The sequence below is a fragment of the Erpetoichthys calabaricus genome, chromosome 12, assembly GCF_900747795.2.
Source record: "Erpetoichthys calabaricus chromosome 12, fErpCal1.3, whole genome shotgun sequence".
In the NCBI taxonomy this organism is placed as follows: Eukaryota; Metazoa; Chordata; class Cladistia; order Polypteriformes; family Polypteridae; genus Erpetoichthys; species Erpetoichthys calabaricus.
Genome location: NC_041405.2, coordinates 163,126,576 through 163,139,883, shown reverse-complemented (window position 1 = coordinate 163,139,883; position 13,308 = coordinate 163,126,576). Strand labels below are relative to the sequence as shown.

Genomic DNA, 13,308 nt, shown 5'->3' with positions numbered 1-13,308 from the left:
AAAGGAGTTGCCTGATAGGCGATCCTAAGGCAAATAAAGTTCAAAAAACACAATTCAAGGAAATTATAAAAGAAAAAACAGCACAGAGAAGTAAAAGCAAAGTAACACGATAAAAACAAATGGCGGTACTTACACTACCAGCCACCACCTTCACTGGCATGCATTCAGAATGAACCGTCTGGACTTTAATACCCAGCATCCTTTTATTGGGCTGGGTGCGGTGCCTTAACAGTGATGGATGGGAGGCCCCGCCTCATGGGGATCCACCCACAAAATGCCATACAAGGACCACAGGAGAACCTTAGATCACAAACACCGTAGGTATGACATAATAACAAAAGGGAATAAAATGAACAGAACAACACATTAAAATATAATGGAAAACAATGAACAGTAATGACCTAAGCCAGGGGAGGAACCACAGGATGACCATAACACACAGGCCCAACAGAAAGGGGTCGGCATAAGGCCCCCTCACTCTACACAGACATCGTGAGCACCAGTGACGTAGTTTCATGTTGCCAGTGGCACCGTTCAGCTGATTTGATATCTAAGTCACAGGGGCGCCCAGCTGGAAACACAAAGCGTTAATGCCACTTAATAGGGAAGGTGGGCACTTTGGACTGTCTATCTGATGTCTGGCGTTTGTCAAACTGAGACAGAAATGATAAAGGGATGGCCTGAGATTGAGGCTGAACTCTCCATGCCCGGGAAGCGCTGGCCCAATAACAAGACAGTGTTACTTTATGTTTAAGGATTTGTGTACAAAAAATAAAATCCAAAAGGGGGCGGGCAATAAAACAGCAAACCAAAGTGAAACCAACCAGTCAATAATCCAAAAACAAAATCCTATTAACAAAAGTCAAAGTCCAGAAAATCAGAAAAGAGTCAAACATCTCAGGCCACTGAAGTAGGAATGAGGCCACAGCTGCCATCTTTGGGTCTCTTAAATGGCACTGGGGGACGACCTTCAGCTGCAGGGTCTGCGGCTCAACATACGAGGCGCATAGTTGCCTCCTTAGTGCTACATTTCTTTGTGAAAAAAAAACTTGTAAAAAGTACTTGAACAAATGACATATTTATTAAAACTCCTCTTTCTACGTGCAAAACACTAAAAGCACAAAGTCAGAAGTGTAGAAAGTGTAATAATAATGACACAAATCTCTCAATTATAATAAAAAAATCCCGGGATGAGACTTTTTGGAAGATTTCTTCAAGTCCTGCGAGACTTTGGCCATGAGATGTTTTCAAGTCCCGCCCTCCTCTCAGACCCCGCCCTCTCACGGTCCTCTCACCTCTCATTGGTGTGAATGTTTTTGTCAGACACACTCCGTTCCTGCTCTCTCAGCTCTTATACATTTTTACGTTTTCCTCACTTTAAGTTCCCAATAAAAGAAGACGTATTCTGTCCAAATCTTATTGAAGAGTTTCACCCTGAAGGGTTATCAACAGAAGAAATTAACACACGGGCAATCCTAGCAGCGAGAAACAATGAAGTCAAATGAATTAACGTGAAAATTGTCAATCGGTTACACGGCAAATTGGTGAAATGCGTATCAGTAGACTCTGCTGAGAGAGTTGGTGGTGATGGTGAGGAAGATGAAGACATCAACTTAGAATATCATGAAGAAGATCTACAACCGCTAACACCATCTGCTCTTCAAATTACTGTTGAAAGAAGGACGCATCGTAATGTTATTGTGTAATTGATGTCTGAGTGACAAGATTAGTTGTATTGAAAATTGGTCGAACAATTCTGACATGTAAAATACGAGGGTTGTCTGGGTTCCGCGCGGAATCACTCGAAATAAGTAGCCAAGGATTTTTTTTCTATTTTTCTCATGTACTTCGATCCTTTTTAAACTTTTTCCAAGTATTCACCGCCAACATCAATGCACTTTTGGGCTCTTCTGACCCACGCCGCAAAACACTTGCGAAAGTCCTCGATTGGCCATTGTTGAACTTGTCAAGGAAAAACTTGCACCATTCCACGCGAGCTTGCTTTTGTTCCACAGTCAGCAGCCTTGGAACCCATTGGGCACATTTCTTTGTAAAGCCAAGATCTTGTCGAATGATGGTGTCGACAGCATACCGGGTCATCCCAAGTTCCAGGGCAATTTTCCTGATGGTCACACGACCATCTTCTTCCAGGAACTCCTTCACACGATCAGCATTTCTGCCATCAGTCGAACTTCGTGGTTTCGGTTCACGTTCTTCATCGTCAAAGTTGAAGTGGCCTGTGCTGAAGCGCTGGAACCACTTAAAAACCATTGTCTTCTTTGGAGCATTCTTCTTGAAGATGCGAGAAAGTTTTTGGCAGCACTCTTTAGCTGTTAAACCTTCAGAAAAGTCGTAAAAAAATCATCACTCGAAAGTCACGCACGGAGTCGGGAGCTTCGCCGCTAGCGCTGGCTGCGCACTCTCAGTTTGTTTGCTTCTTGTGTTCATTCTGAAGGAAAAGAGGGAGCAAAACATCTGAACAAAAACATGCAACCACTTGAATAATCCCTCTACACAGCAGAACAGGTCTCGACAGGCTGACACTCGACAAATGATAAAATTCCGCGCGGAACCCAGACACCCCTCGTATGAACAGGCGACAAGAAAGGTAATGCAGTCCATCTAACATGAGACACCACAGGAGATCTCGATATGCCAGTCGTATTCAAACGGTTACAGTTTCCCGTTAGAGCAGCTTTTAGCTATGACAATTAACAAATCACAGGGACAAAGATTTGAAAAAGTCAATTTATTTATTAGAGAGCAAGAAACGAAATTCACTCACCGGCAGTTATACGTTGTGTTGTCACGATGAAAGTCAAGATACGGCGTCAAAATTCAATGTGATACTGATGAAAAGTTTCTTTCAAAAAATAGTTTGTACTGAAGTTTTACAGTAAAAGTGTACATTTTTAGAAGTATTTGTGTGTTCATTTCAAAGCCAAACAGAACAAAATCGTATAACGCAACATGAAACCTCATTTTCTTTCAATTTATTACGTTTTACTGTAGTTAATTACTTGTTGTAATGTCAAACAGTCAGGTCTGTCATGCAGATGTAACAATTCCCATAACAATCTGTTTAAATTGCACATGCGCTTCCCCATACGTGAGTGACAGAGCCGTGAAGTGACCAGTGCGTAGCGGCCGTCCGGGGGTTGGTGAGCAAAGCGATTAGGGGGCAGAACCCCCAGTTATAATAATATTAATTAAAAGTAACTCTAATGCCGTACATAATGTGTCAGTCGTTTTGTGTGGTGTATCTTGAGGCCCAATCAGACGTCCCCGTCAGGACAGTAGCAGTGTGATCAGCTTTTGGACAGCCCACTGCACAAGTGTGATTGACACGGGCGCCATGGTCGGATTCGCCCGAATCCCTTTTGATTTCACTGTCTGAAGGCGGGTTCACTTTGTCATCGCTGCTCGTGTCACCATCAAGAGCGAGCAACACCAGGTCTGCTGAAAAACGTTTCTTATGAGCCGCCATTACGAGGCTAGGAGAAGGCGTGTCTGCACCGTTGCCCTGGTAACACTCAGGCCAGTCGCTTACACAAGACACGCCCATCCCGTTTGCCGAGCTGTTGCCACTTTTCCAGCCCGAGTGGCACTCGGGTCTAATGCGTCTGCACAGTTGCCCAAGTGACGCTCAGGACTAACGCTAAGGAGGTTAACATAAGGCGGTCACTCTGGGGGGACGCGGCTCAGGGGTTTTGGGACTCCTGACTCCCCTTCTTAGGCCTCCTCAGGCCTGAAGCCTCCCGCTTTCCTGCAGTCGGGGTTGCCTTGGGGTGAAGTTTGCTTTGTGGGCTATTTTGGAGGCTTCAGGCACAATTGTGGCATAGCAGATAAGGAGCAGGGTCCTACGCCGGAGAGCTGCCAGTTTGAAATGGAGGATGGTGATGATGATAAAAAGCCACTCAAAGGTGTGTGTGTTTGTAAAGAAGTGCTCACATCAGGTGACTTTTATCTTCTGTACGGGTGACCTGGGTGTCATTTCAGATGTCCGGACCCTGGCAAGTGTTCTACTGTGGAGGGTCTCCCCTGATAGCCTGCAATTAGCTTGATGAAGACTGCATTAGTGAGAGCCAGGGTGAGGAGGAAGGCCATCGAATGTGGCACACAAAGGGTGGTAATCCTCAGAGGAGCACCTCACTGAGGTCTGGGTGTCTGTTGTAAGGCGAAGGGGGTTCCTTTTTGGGGGGTTCATCGTGTCACTTTAGGAAGCTGCAGAAGTGACAAGTCGGCTGTAGTGGAGTCCTTTTTTCCTCCATGATGGCAGCTGCGTCTGATTCCGTGACAAGTCTGGGTGGAGTCCTGCTAGAGGATAAAGGCCAAGGCCACGTTGTGGTGCGTCAGCTTCTTGGAAAGGCCCTCTGCTCTCAGTAAGTCGCAACTCAATTTGCTGATGAAGTCAGCTGTGGCCCAGCAAGGGGAATGCCACCTTGGCCTGAAGGCAGATTCTTAGTTAATGATTGCACTTGTGCTAAGACCTTAAAAGTCACGAAATATCCCAAAAGTGCCCACTAGAGGGAGAAAGATGATCAAATCCTGGCTAGTAAAAGTAAAGGCAACGAAGAACCTTAATAAATAAAGAGTTACGCCCTGAGGAGAAAAGGGGCACAGATGGCAATGCCTATCCAAATAGGCAACGCCAAAATCCAAAGAGTGGTCAAAAGCACAGGAGAAGGCGCCAGAACCGCAGCAAATTCCTAATGAACTGCAGGGGACTGTGGGGGCAGGCGTGGGGTCCTCAAAACACGTGAACTGCAAAAGAAGAAACTAAATGAGCAGCAATACAAACATAAACAGAGGAATCGAAAATGACATTTGAACCCTGGGGTGAGAGACCCCTTAAAAGACAAACCTCGTCATGTGAGGCTGGGGAAACCACAAGCGGGATGAGGAATGTTGGGAATCGGAAGATAAATGTGAGTCAAAACTAAGGGGCAACAGGACAGGCCTGAGTCAAAGACCAGCCACATACAAGCAGGATCTGACAGCCGGCATTCAGGTGAATGAATGGGAACCAGGCAAGGCCTGTGGGCACCACGTTCACCGAGATTGGCCACTTTAGATCTGGGTGACACTGAGGACACTCGGCCACACACAAGCAGTGACAAACAAATGCTAGCCAATGCTCTTGTCTTTGGTTATTTTGTCCTCTGCTGTCTGCCTGATGATATCTCACTCAGCCTTTGGTGCACAAACTCTGCTTGTCTTTAGAAGGAGGAACATTTCTTGTGTTTTTACAACAACAGGACATTTGGCCCCTCAGGCTGACCAGCGCCACTCACCCTCAGTGATGTCTCCAAAGTAACAGCAAGTTGAGCTTTGCAGGTCTCCAGCGTCCTCCTCTCCATTTGATTCCACGTCTCTGTGGCTGGTTGTGTGAAGATAAACTTTCTAACGTTTGTGTGAAATTTCCACCCGTGCCCCCGTGTTGTTGTTGATGAACTCATTCAAAGTAACAGCAGGGACCCTCTGTGCTGATTCCACCCCTTTGTCTGTTTCTTACTTGACCCTCAGTCAGCCTGCTTGCTCTTCTCTGGACTTTCTCTGGTGCTGCTTTGTCTTTTTGACCACCCACAGTATTCCAGATGAGACCCCCAAAGTGCTGACTTGTACAGCACATATCAGGACACTAAGACGCCAGTAGCCTCCTCCTGTCCACCTCCTGAGGTGTTCTTTTGAGGTTCAGACCTCCCAAAGCCCATCTGAATCTAACATTCCTGTGTGTGGTGATTTACGTTTATTTACGTCAGGCGTGTTTGTCCACCAGTGTGCCCACCTGTGTGTATGCAGTACAGGGGTCCCCAGTCTGGTGCATATGAAAGTTCACCCACTTGTCCTTTATATTCCTGTCAGAAAATTTAAAGAGCAGCCGCCCTGCCACTGACCCCTGCTGGACACCTTGGTCTGATAAGGCCCTTTGTGCCCCGTGTCTTAGCCCATTGTGCCCTCTGGCTGCCGGCTCCCCTCAGTTACAGGTCAGTGAAGTCATCTGCGCCGCGCTGATCATCTGCTTTCCCACCACATTAGTCCAACTTGATCTCCGCGTCTTTGTCCACGAGGGCTACTCAGTAATCTTGTAGTCCATCCACCTCACTCGCTGATGAAGGAATCAAACCTCATGTGACCCTTTCTGACGATCAGAGAAGAAGCCCCTCACGGGCCGGCACTCCGTCAGACGCTTGTGTGTTCGGCCTTAGCTCAGCAGTTCAGTAGTGGGCTCTGTTTACGGTGCTCTGTTTCAAACGCCCTTTGTCACCCTGTCACTGAGCTCCTATGGGAACTTGTCACAGTGCCCAGCGCCCGCACTCAATGGACACAAAGTTAAGGTCTCCTCTGCCGCCATGAGTGGTGCCCAGTTGCAGCTCCCAGTTTCTATAATTCTCTCAAACTCTTCCTCCACGCAGGGTGAAGCCGCCCCCCTGAGGTGTCTGTCTGTCGTCGGGAACCTCGCGGACCAACTGTACTACCCGTGTGAGCACATCGCCTGGGCGGCCGATGCCAAGCTGATCGCAACCCGCTCCGAGCGGTGGTGGGCAGCCAGCACAGCCCTGTGGGGGGCCTCTCTTCTGGTGGCGGTGCTCAGGTAAGGACGGAGCTTTCCTTTGCCTTTTCTTTTTCCTTTTTGGCCCCCTTGGTACACAATTCACATTTTTGTTTTATTTATTTATTTACAGTCATGTGAAAAAGTTTGGGACCCCCTCATAATTCTTCAGATTTGTGTTTCTCATTGGCTGAACTTCCTTTTAATATCTGACATGCCTTATGGAGACAGTAGGATTTCAGCAGTGACATTAAGTTTATTGGATTAACAGAAAATATGAAATATGCATCATAACAAAATTAGACAGGTGCATAAATGTGGGCCCCCCAACAGAGATATGACATCAATACTTAGTTGAGCCTCCTTTTGTCCTCTAGACGCTGTCCTCCTATAGCCTGTGATGAGTGTCTGATTCTGGATGGAGGTCTTGTTCACCATTCTTCATACCAAGTCTCTCCAGTTCAGTTCAATTTGATGGACAGCCTGCTTCAAATCATCCCATAGACTGTCGATGATATTCAAGTCAGGTGACTGTGACGGCCATTCCAGAACATTGGACTTCTCCCTCTGCATGAATGCCTTTGTAGATTTCCAACTGTGTTTTGGGTCATTGTCTTGTTGGAATATCCAACCCCTGCGTAACTTCAACTTTGTGACTGATGTTGAACATTATCCTGAAGAATTTGTTGATATTGGGTTGAATTCATGCGACCCTCGACTTTAACAAGGGCCCCAGTCCCTGAACTGGCCACACAGCCCACCCCACAGCATGATGGAAACTCCACCAAATGTGACAGTAGGTAGCAGGTGTTTGTCTTGGAATGTGGTGTTCTTCTTCCACCATGCAAAGTGCTTTTTGTTCTGACCAAATAACTCCATTGGTGTCTCATCAGTCCAAAGCACTTTGTCCCCAAATGAGTCTGACTTGTCTAAATGAGCATTGGCATACAACAAGCGACTCTGTTTGTGGCTTCTTTCTCATCACCCTGCCATACAGATGTTTGAATTGTAGAATGATGTACAGATACTCCATCTGCAGCCAGATGTTCTTGCAGGTCTTTGGAGGTGATCTGTGGTTTTCTGTCACCATTCTCACAATCCTGTTCATATGCCGCTCCTGTACTTTTCTTGGCCTGCCAGACCTGCTGGTTTAACAGCAACTGTGCCTGTGGCCTTCCATCTCCTGATTCCATTCCTTACAGTTACAGAAACTGACAGTTTAAACCTCTGAGATGGCTTTTTGTAGCCTTCCCCTAAACCAGGAGACTCAACAATCTTTGTTTTCAGATCTTTGGAGAGTTGAGTTGATCCCATGCTGTCACTCTTCAGAGGAGAGTCAAAGGGAAGGAAGCCCAACTTGTAATTGACCACCTTAAATCCCTTTATATCTCATGATTGGACACACCTGTCTATAAAGGCTTAACGAGCTCATCAACCAATCAGCATTGAGCAGTGACAGGCGTTGAAATCAGCACAATGACAAGGGGACCCACATTTTTGCACAGCCAGTTTTTCATATTTGATTTAATTTCATACAACTAAATACTGCGTCACTAAAAATCTTTGTTCAGAAAACTCCGCAGTACTCCTAAGAAATGACAGACAGACCACCGTTATCTTTTGTGTTGAAAGGAGAGTCGATTATTATGCAGGCTGAGAGGGGGTCCCAGATTTTTTCATATGACTGTATTTATTTATCTTATTTTTCATTTTCTCAGCCCATTTTGCTTTTATTTACCAAGGGTGCCAGTAGTAGTGGAGGGCACCGGATATCTCCTGGGCCCTTTGTGCTGCTCTTCTGCTTGCATTACTCCTCTGCTGTCTGCCCTGGTATGGCGTCTGTGTGACACACAGGTGGTCTCATGGGTGGCTATAAGTGATAAATGTAATCTGCATGTCAGCCTTGAGGGCACCTGTGAAGATGACAACAAGCAGCATGAAAATGAAATGCAGTCGGCAATAAAAGTGACGTCAAGTTAAAAATGAATTTCGTGCTACGTATGGCTGTGCCACTGATGGGGGGTACAGAGGCAGGGGAAAAAAACCCAGCAATAATAATAATAATAACAATAATAATAACAGTGAGATCTGAGGAGTTCAGATCACCTGCAGCTCAGGCAATGCCCATCTGCATTTTTAGTGCCAAACTTGCCTGTTACAAAAATAAGTGGGCAAAGTTAGTTGAGGGACCTCATGTATAAAACCTTCCTTGGAATCCACACCAAAACTTTACTTGCACTCCGATGGCAAAAGTCTCACACACACAAAAAAAATTGGACTGTACATACACCATGTGCCACGCGCTACACCATGCCAGACTCCTTTATGAATCTCAGATGAACAGTTGCCTGCGTGCCTTTAGCCCTCCTGTCACTAGCCGTTGTGGCAGACTGGCATGCCAGTCGTGATGAGCCCCAGCACCTTACCTGGCATGGAGCCTGCCTTCCAAGCCTGTATGCTCCCCTCATAAGCGAGGTGGCAGCACTCCAGGACCAGCACACACACGCACAGGCCTGCCTAAGACCTGTAAGCCTGTGGGTCGGCCCTGCTGGGGTCTGTGGGTACCACCAGGGGGGGAGCTCGCTGTAGTTTGTGAGGCCTCCGCCTGACCTGGGGGGCTTCACCCCATGTGGTGCTCTGACCACCTCTGGGTCCTGACTAAGAAAAGCACGTATCTGGTTATCATCTTGAGTGTTCTACCCCATTCAGATGGCACAGTGTGGCTGAGGGTGACTGTGACCGGTTAGCCAGTTCACACTAAAAGTGCCCATCGCTTGCAGTTGTTAATACCTGTAACAGAACAGGGGCTGTGTGATTCACCATAGTGGTCTCTGTAGAGTCGGCTCCAGTTCAGCACACAACTCTAACATCTAAAATGGCTTATAAGTCCACCGTCGTCATTGTGACCCCCTGTAAAAGAATGAGGCTCAACACCCTGGAAAGGTTTGGGGCGGACCCCCCGTATATTGTCTCTGGCCGCAAAAGGGTTTTGAAATAAGCTGTGATGTGCATGGCTTGAGTTCCAGGCTGAAATGAATTAGCGGCTGTAAAGGGTGATACTGGGAGTGATGTCACCTGATGGGAAGTGGCGTCATCGTTAAATCGGGCAAGTTTTCCCAGATTTGGCCTACAGAGACAACAGAAGCAGGTTTAGCGCACCCCTCTGGCCTGGTGGATAATTACCTCCACTTGGTCCACTCCTAATCGCACGTGTGTGACACCCCTGCTGTTGTTGATATCCTCTAGACGAGCTCATGCTGCCATTGCCAGTTATGCCCCATGCCACACTTGCCCCTCTTTTTCATGTACAGACCAGAGTGGCGACACACTGAGGGCTCTGCCATTAAGGCGAGATTACCAACACCAAACAGTGCCAGTAAAGCAGGGTGCACCGTAATGGGGCTGATTTTCTGTTCACTTCATTGTCCTGCCACCTGGAGTCGCTAAAATGCCAACACCAAAGACGTCTGCGTAGGCCTTAAGGACGGTTGAGACTTGCCGTAACTTTAAAGGAAAACGATATCCTGTACCCCCAAGTGCTTCATAGTGACAGCCGAGAAAAACTGTTTAAAACAGAAAGGAGGTAAGAGAGTTTAGAGCTCAACAATCACGGCAGGTGACCCACGCAGGACAACAATAATAAAACGGCCATTAAAACATCACATGCTACTCAATCTGCGCAATCCACACTCGGAGTCGCCCATTTGTTGGCTCACATCAACCCAAACAGGTAATTTCATTAAAAAATAAACCACTTTGGAAAACACTGTTGTGATTGAGGAAGGCACACACACAAGTGAAAAAGCGTCTGGAGTGAAGACCTGCCTGTCCCCCTCATTCATTGGTCAAGAGCCCCGTCTTCAGTTCTTAAGCACTGAATTGTGGGAATGCGTTGTGCTGCTTTTTCCAGAATTAAATGTTGTTAATACTTTAGTAAAAAAAAAAAAAAAAAAAACAGCCACTTCTTGGAGACGGGTGTAACTGCAGCCTGCAATACCCACAATACAGTGCACCCGGAAAGTATTCCCAGCGCTTCATCACTTTGTCCACATTTTGTTATGTTACAGCCTTATTCCAAAATGGATTAAATTCATTTTTTCCTCTGAATTCTACACACAACACCCCATAATGACAACGTGAAAAAAGTTTACTTGAGGTTTTTGCAAATTTATTAAAAATAAAAAAACTGAGAAAGCACATGTCCATAAGTATTCACAGCCTTTGTCATGAAGCTCCAAATTGAGCTCAGGTGCCTCCTGTTTCCCCTGATCATCCTTGAGATGTTTCTGCAGCTTCATTGGAGTCCACCTGTGGTAAATTCAGTTGACTGGACCTGATTTAGAAAGGCACACACCTGTCTATAGAAGGTCCCACAGTTGACAGTTCATGTCGGAGCACAAACCAAGCATGAAGTCAAAGGAATTGTCTGTAGACCTCCGAGACAGGATTGTCTCGAGGCACAAATCTGGGGAAGGTTACAGAAAAATTTCTGCTGCTTTGAAGGTCCCAATGAACACAGTGGCCTCCATCATCCGTAAGTGGAAGAAGTTCGAAACCACCAGGACTCTTCTTAGAGCTGGCCGGCCATCTAAACTGAGCGATCTGGGGAGAAGGGCCTTAGTCAGGGAGGTGATCAAGAACCCAATGGTCATTCTGTCAGAGCTCCAGAGGTCCTCTGTGGAGAGAGGAGAACCTTCCAGAAGGACAACCATCTCTGCAGCAATCCACCAATCAGGCCTGTATGGTAGAGTGGCCAGACGGAAGCCACTCCTTAGTAAAAGGCACGTGGCAGCCCACCTGGAGTTTGCCAAAAGGCACCTGAAGGACTCTCGGACCATGAGAAAGAAAATTCTCTGGTCTGATGAGACAAAGATTGAACTCTTTGGTGTGAATTCCAGGCGTCACGTTTGGAGGAAACCAGGCACCATCCCTACAGTGAAGCATGGTGGTGGCAGCATCATGCTGTGGGGAACTGGGAGACTAGTCAGGATAAAGGGAAAGATGACTGCAGCAATGTACAGAGACATCCTGGATGAAAACCTGCTCCAGAGCGCTCTTGACCTCAGACTGGGGCGACGGTTCATCTTTCAGCAGGACAACGACCCTAAGCACACAGCCAAGATATCAAAGGAGTGGCTTCAGGACAACTCTGTGAATGTCCTTGAGTGGCCCAGCCAGAGCCCAGACTTGAATCCCATTGAACATCTCTGGAGAGATCTTAAAATGGCTGAGCACCGACGCTTCCCATCCAACCTGATGGAGCTTGAGAGGTGCTGCAAAGAGGAATGGGTGAAACTGGCCAAGGATAGGTGTGCCAAGCTTGTGGCATCGTATTCAACAAGACTTGAGGCTGGAATTGCTGCCAAAGGGGCATCGACAAAGTATTGAGCAAAGGCTGTGAATACTTATGGACATGGGATTTCTCAGTTTTTTTATTTTTAATAAATTTGTAAAAATCTCAAGTAAACTTTTTTCACGTTGTCATTATGGGGTGTTGTGTGTAGAATTCTGAGGAAAAAAATGAATTGAATCCATTTTAGAATAAGGCTGTGACATAACAAAAGGTGGAAAACGTGATGAAGCGCTGGGAATACTTTCTGGATGCACTGTATATGCTGGGTAACACCCCCCCAATGTCCATCGTGAAACACCCTTTGTGCCCCCCAGCCCTGATCTTAACCACAGTGTAATGTGATGGGCGTTTTGTGACTGACATTGGGGTGTCACATGATGTGGGGGCATTACACAATGTGGGGGGTGTTATGAGACTGATATTGGGGGTGTCACGTCATGTGGTGGGTGTTATGTGATGTGGGGACGTTACGTGACTGATAATGGGGGTGTTACACTGTGGGGGCATTACGTGATGTGGGGGCATTATGTGATGTGGGGAAGTTATACGACTTATATTGAGAGTGTCACATCATGTGGGGGTGTTACGTGACTGACATTAGGGGCATTGTGTGACGTGGGGATGTTTCATGATGTAGGGTGTTACATGACTGGTATTGGGGGCGTCATGTCATATGGGGGGTGTTATGTGATGTGGGGACATTTCATGATGTGGGGACGTTACGTGACTGACATTGGGGTGTCACATGATGTTGGGGGCATTACGTGATGTGGGGAAGTTACACGACTGACCTCATAGGTGCTGCGGTCTGCAGCTCCACTCCGTTGACTCTTTGCACGTTCTGAGGATTCGACTGGATTTTCAGACATCGGGATTATGTGACACGAGTAACTGGAGAATTGGAATTCTTTTCTCCATAGACATCGTCCCACCCTTTGTTGTTGTCCGTCTTTTGTGATGGTGAAGTTCCATTGTATGATAAGTGATTTTCTCTCGTTCTCCATGAAAGATGAGATTAAATGTTTTTCTTGGCCGCCACTCCTAAGCACATGTGGTGAGGTGAGTGACTTTTAAACAATTCTCGTTTATGGATGGAGTACGAGTGGAGTGCCATGCCAAGTTTGTGTCTTCTAAATCCTGAGTTTTGCGTAACACTTGCCTGGCGCACATTTCACAGCATAAACACGTCTCATTTACGAGGCGCCTGAACTGAGGCCACTGTAACCAAAACCAAAACCCTAAATCCACAGTCAGAGTTCGATGCCAGGAATCTACAAACAAGAAAAGGGCACAGCAGGTCTCAAGGAAACATCCACCATGTCAGGTGACCCGGAAATGAGGGCCGCTGACCTTTATACAGTTGGCCTGATGACATCACGCATAGCAACCACCCTAGCAACAG

General features: G+C 46.7%; 1 protein-coding gene across 1 annotated transcript in view; it reads left to right on the top strand.

The window, feature by feature from the left end:
• Positions 1 to 13,308, top strand: part of pex11g (peroxisomal biogenesis factor 11 gamma) — a 33,056-nt gene that overhangs the window by 9,984 nt on the left and 9,764 nt on the right. The window contains exon 3 of the mRNA XM_028816677.2: positions 6,417 to 6,595. Coding sequence (XP_028672510.1) covers positions 6,417 to 6,595 — 179 coding nt within the window. The remainder of the gene's footprint in view (positions 1 to 6,416; positions 6,596 to 13,308) is intronic.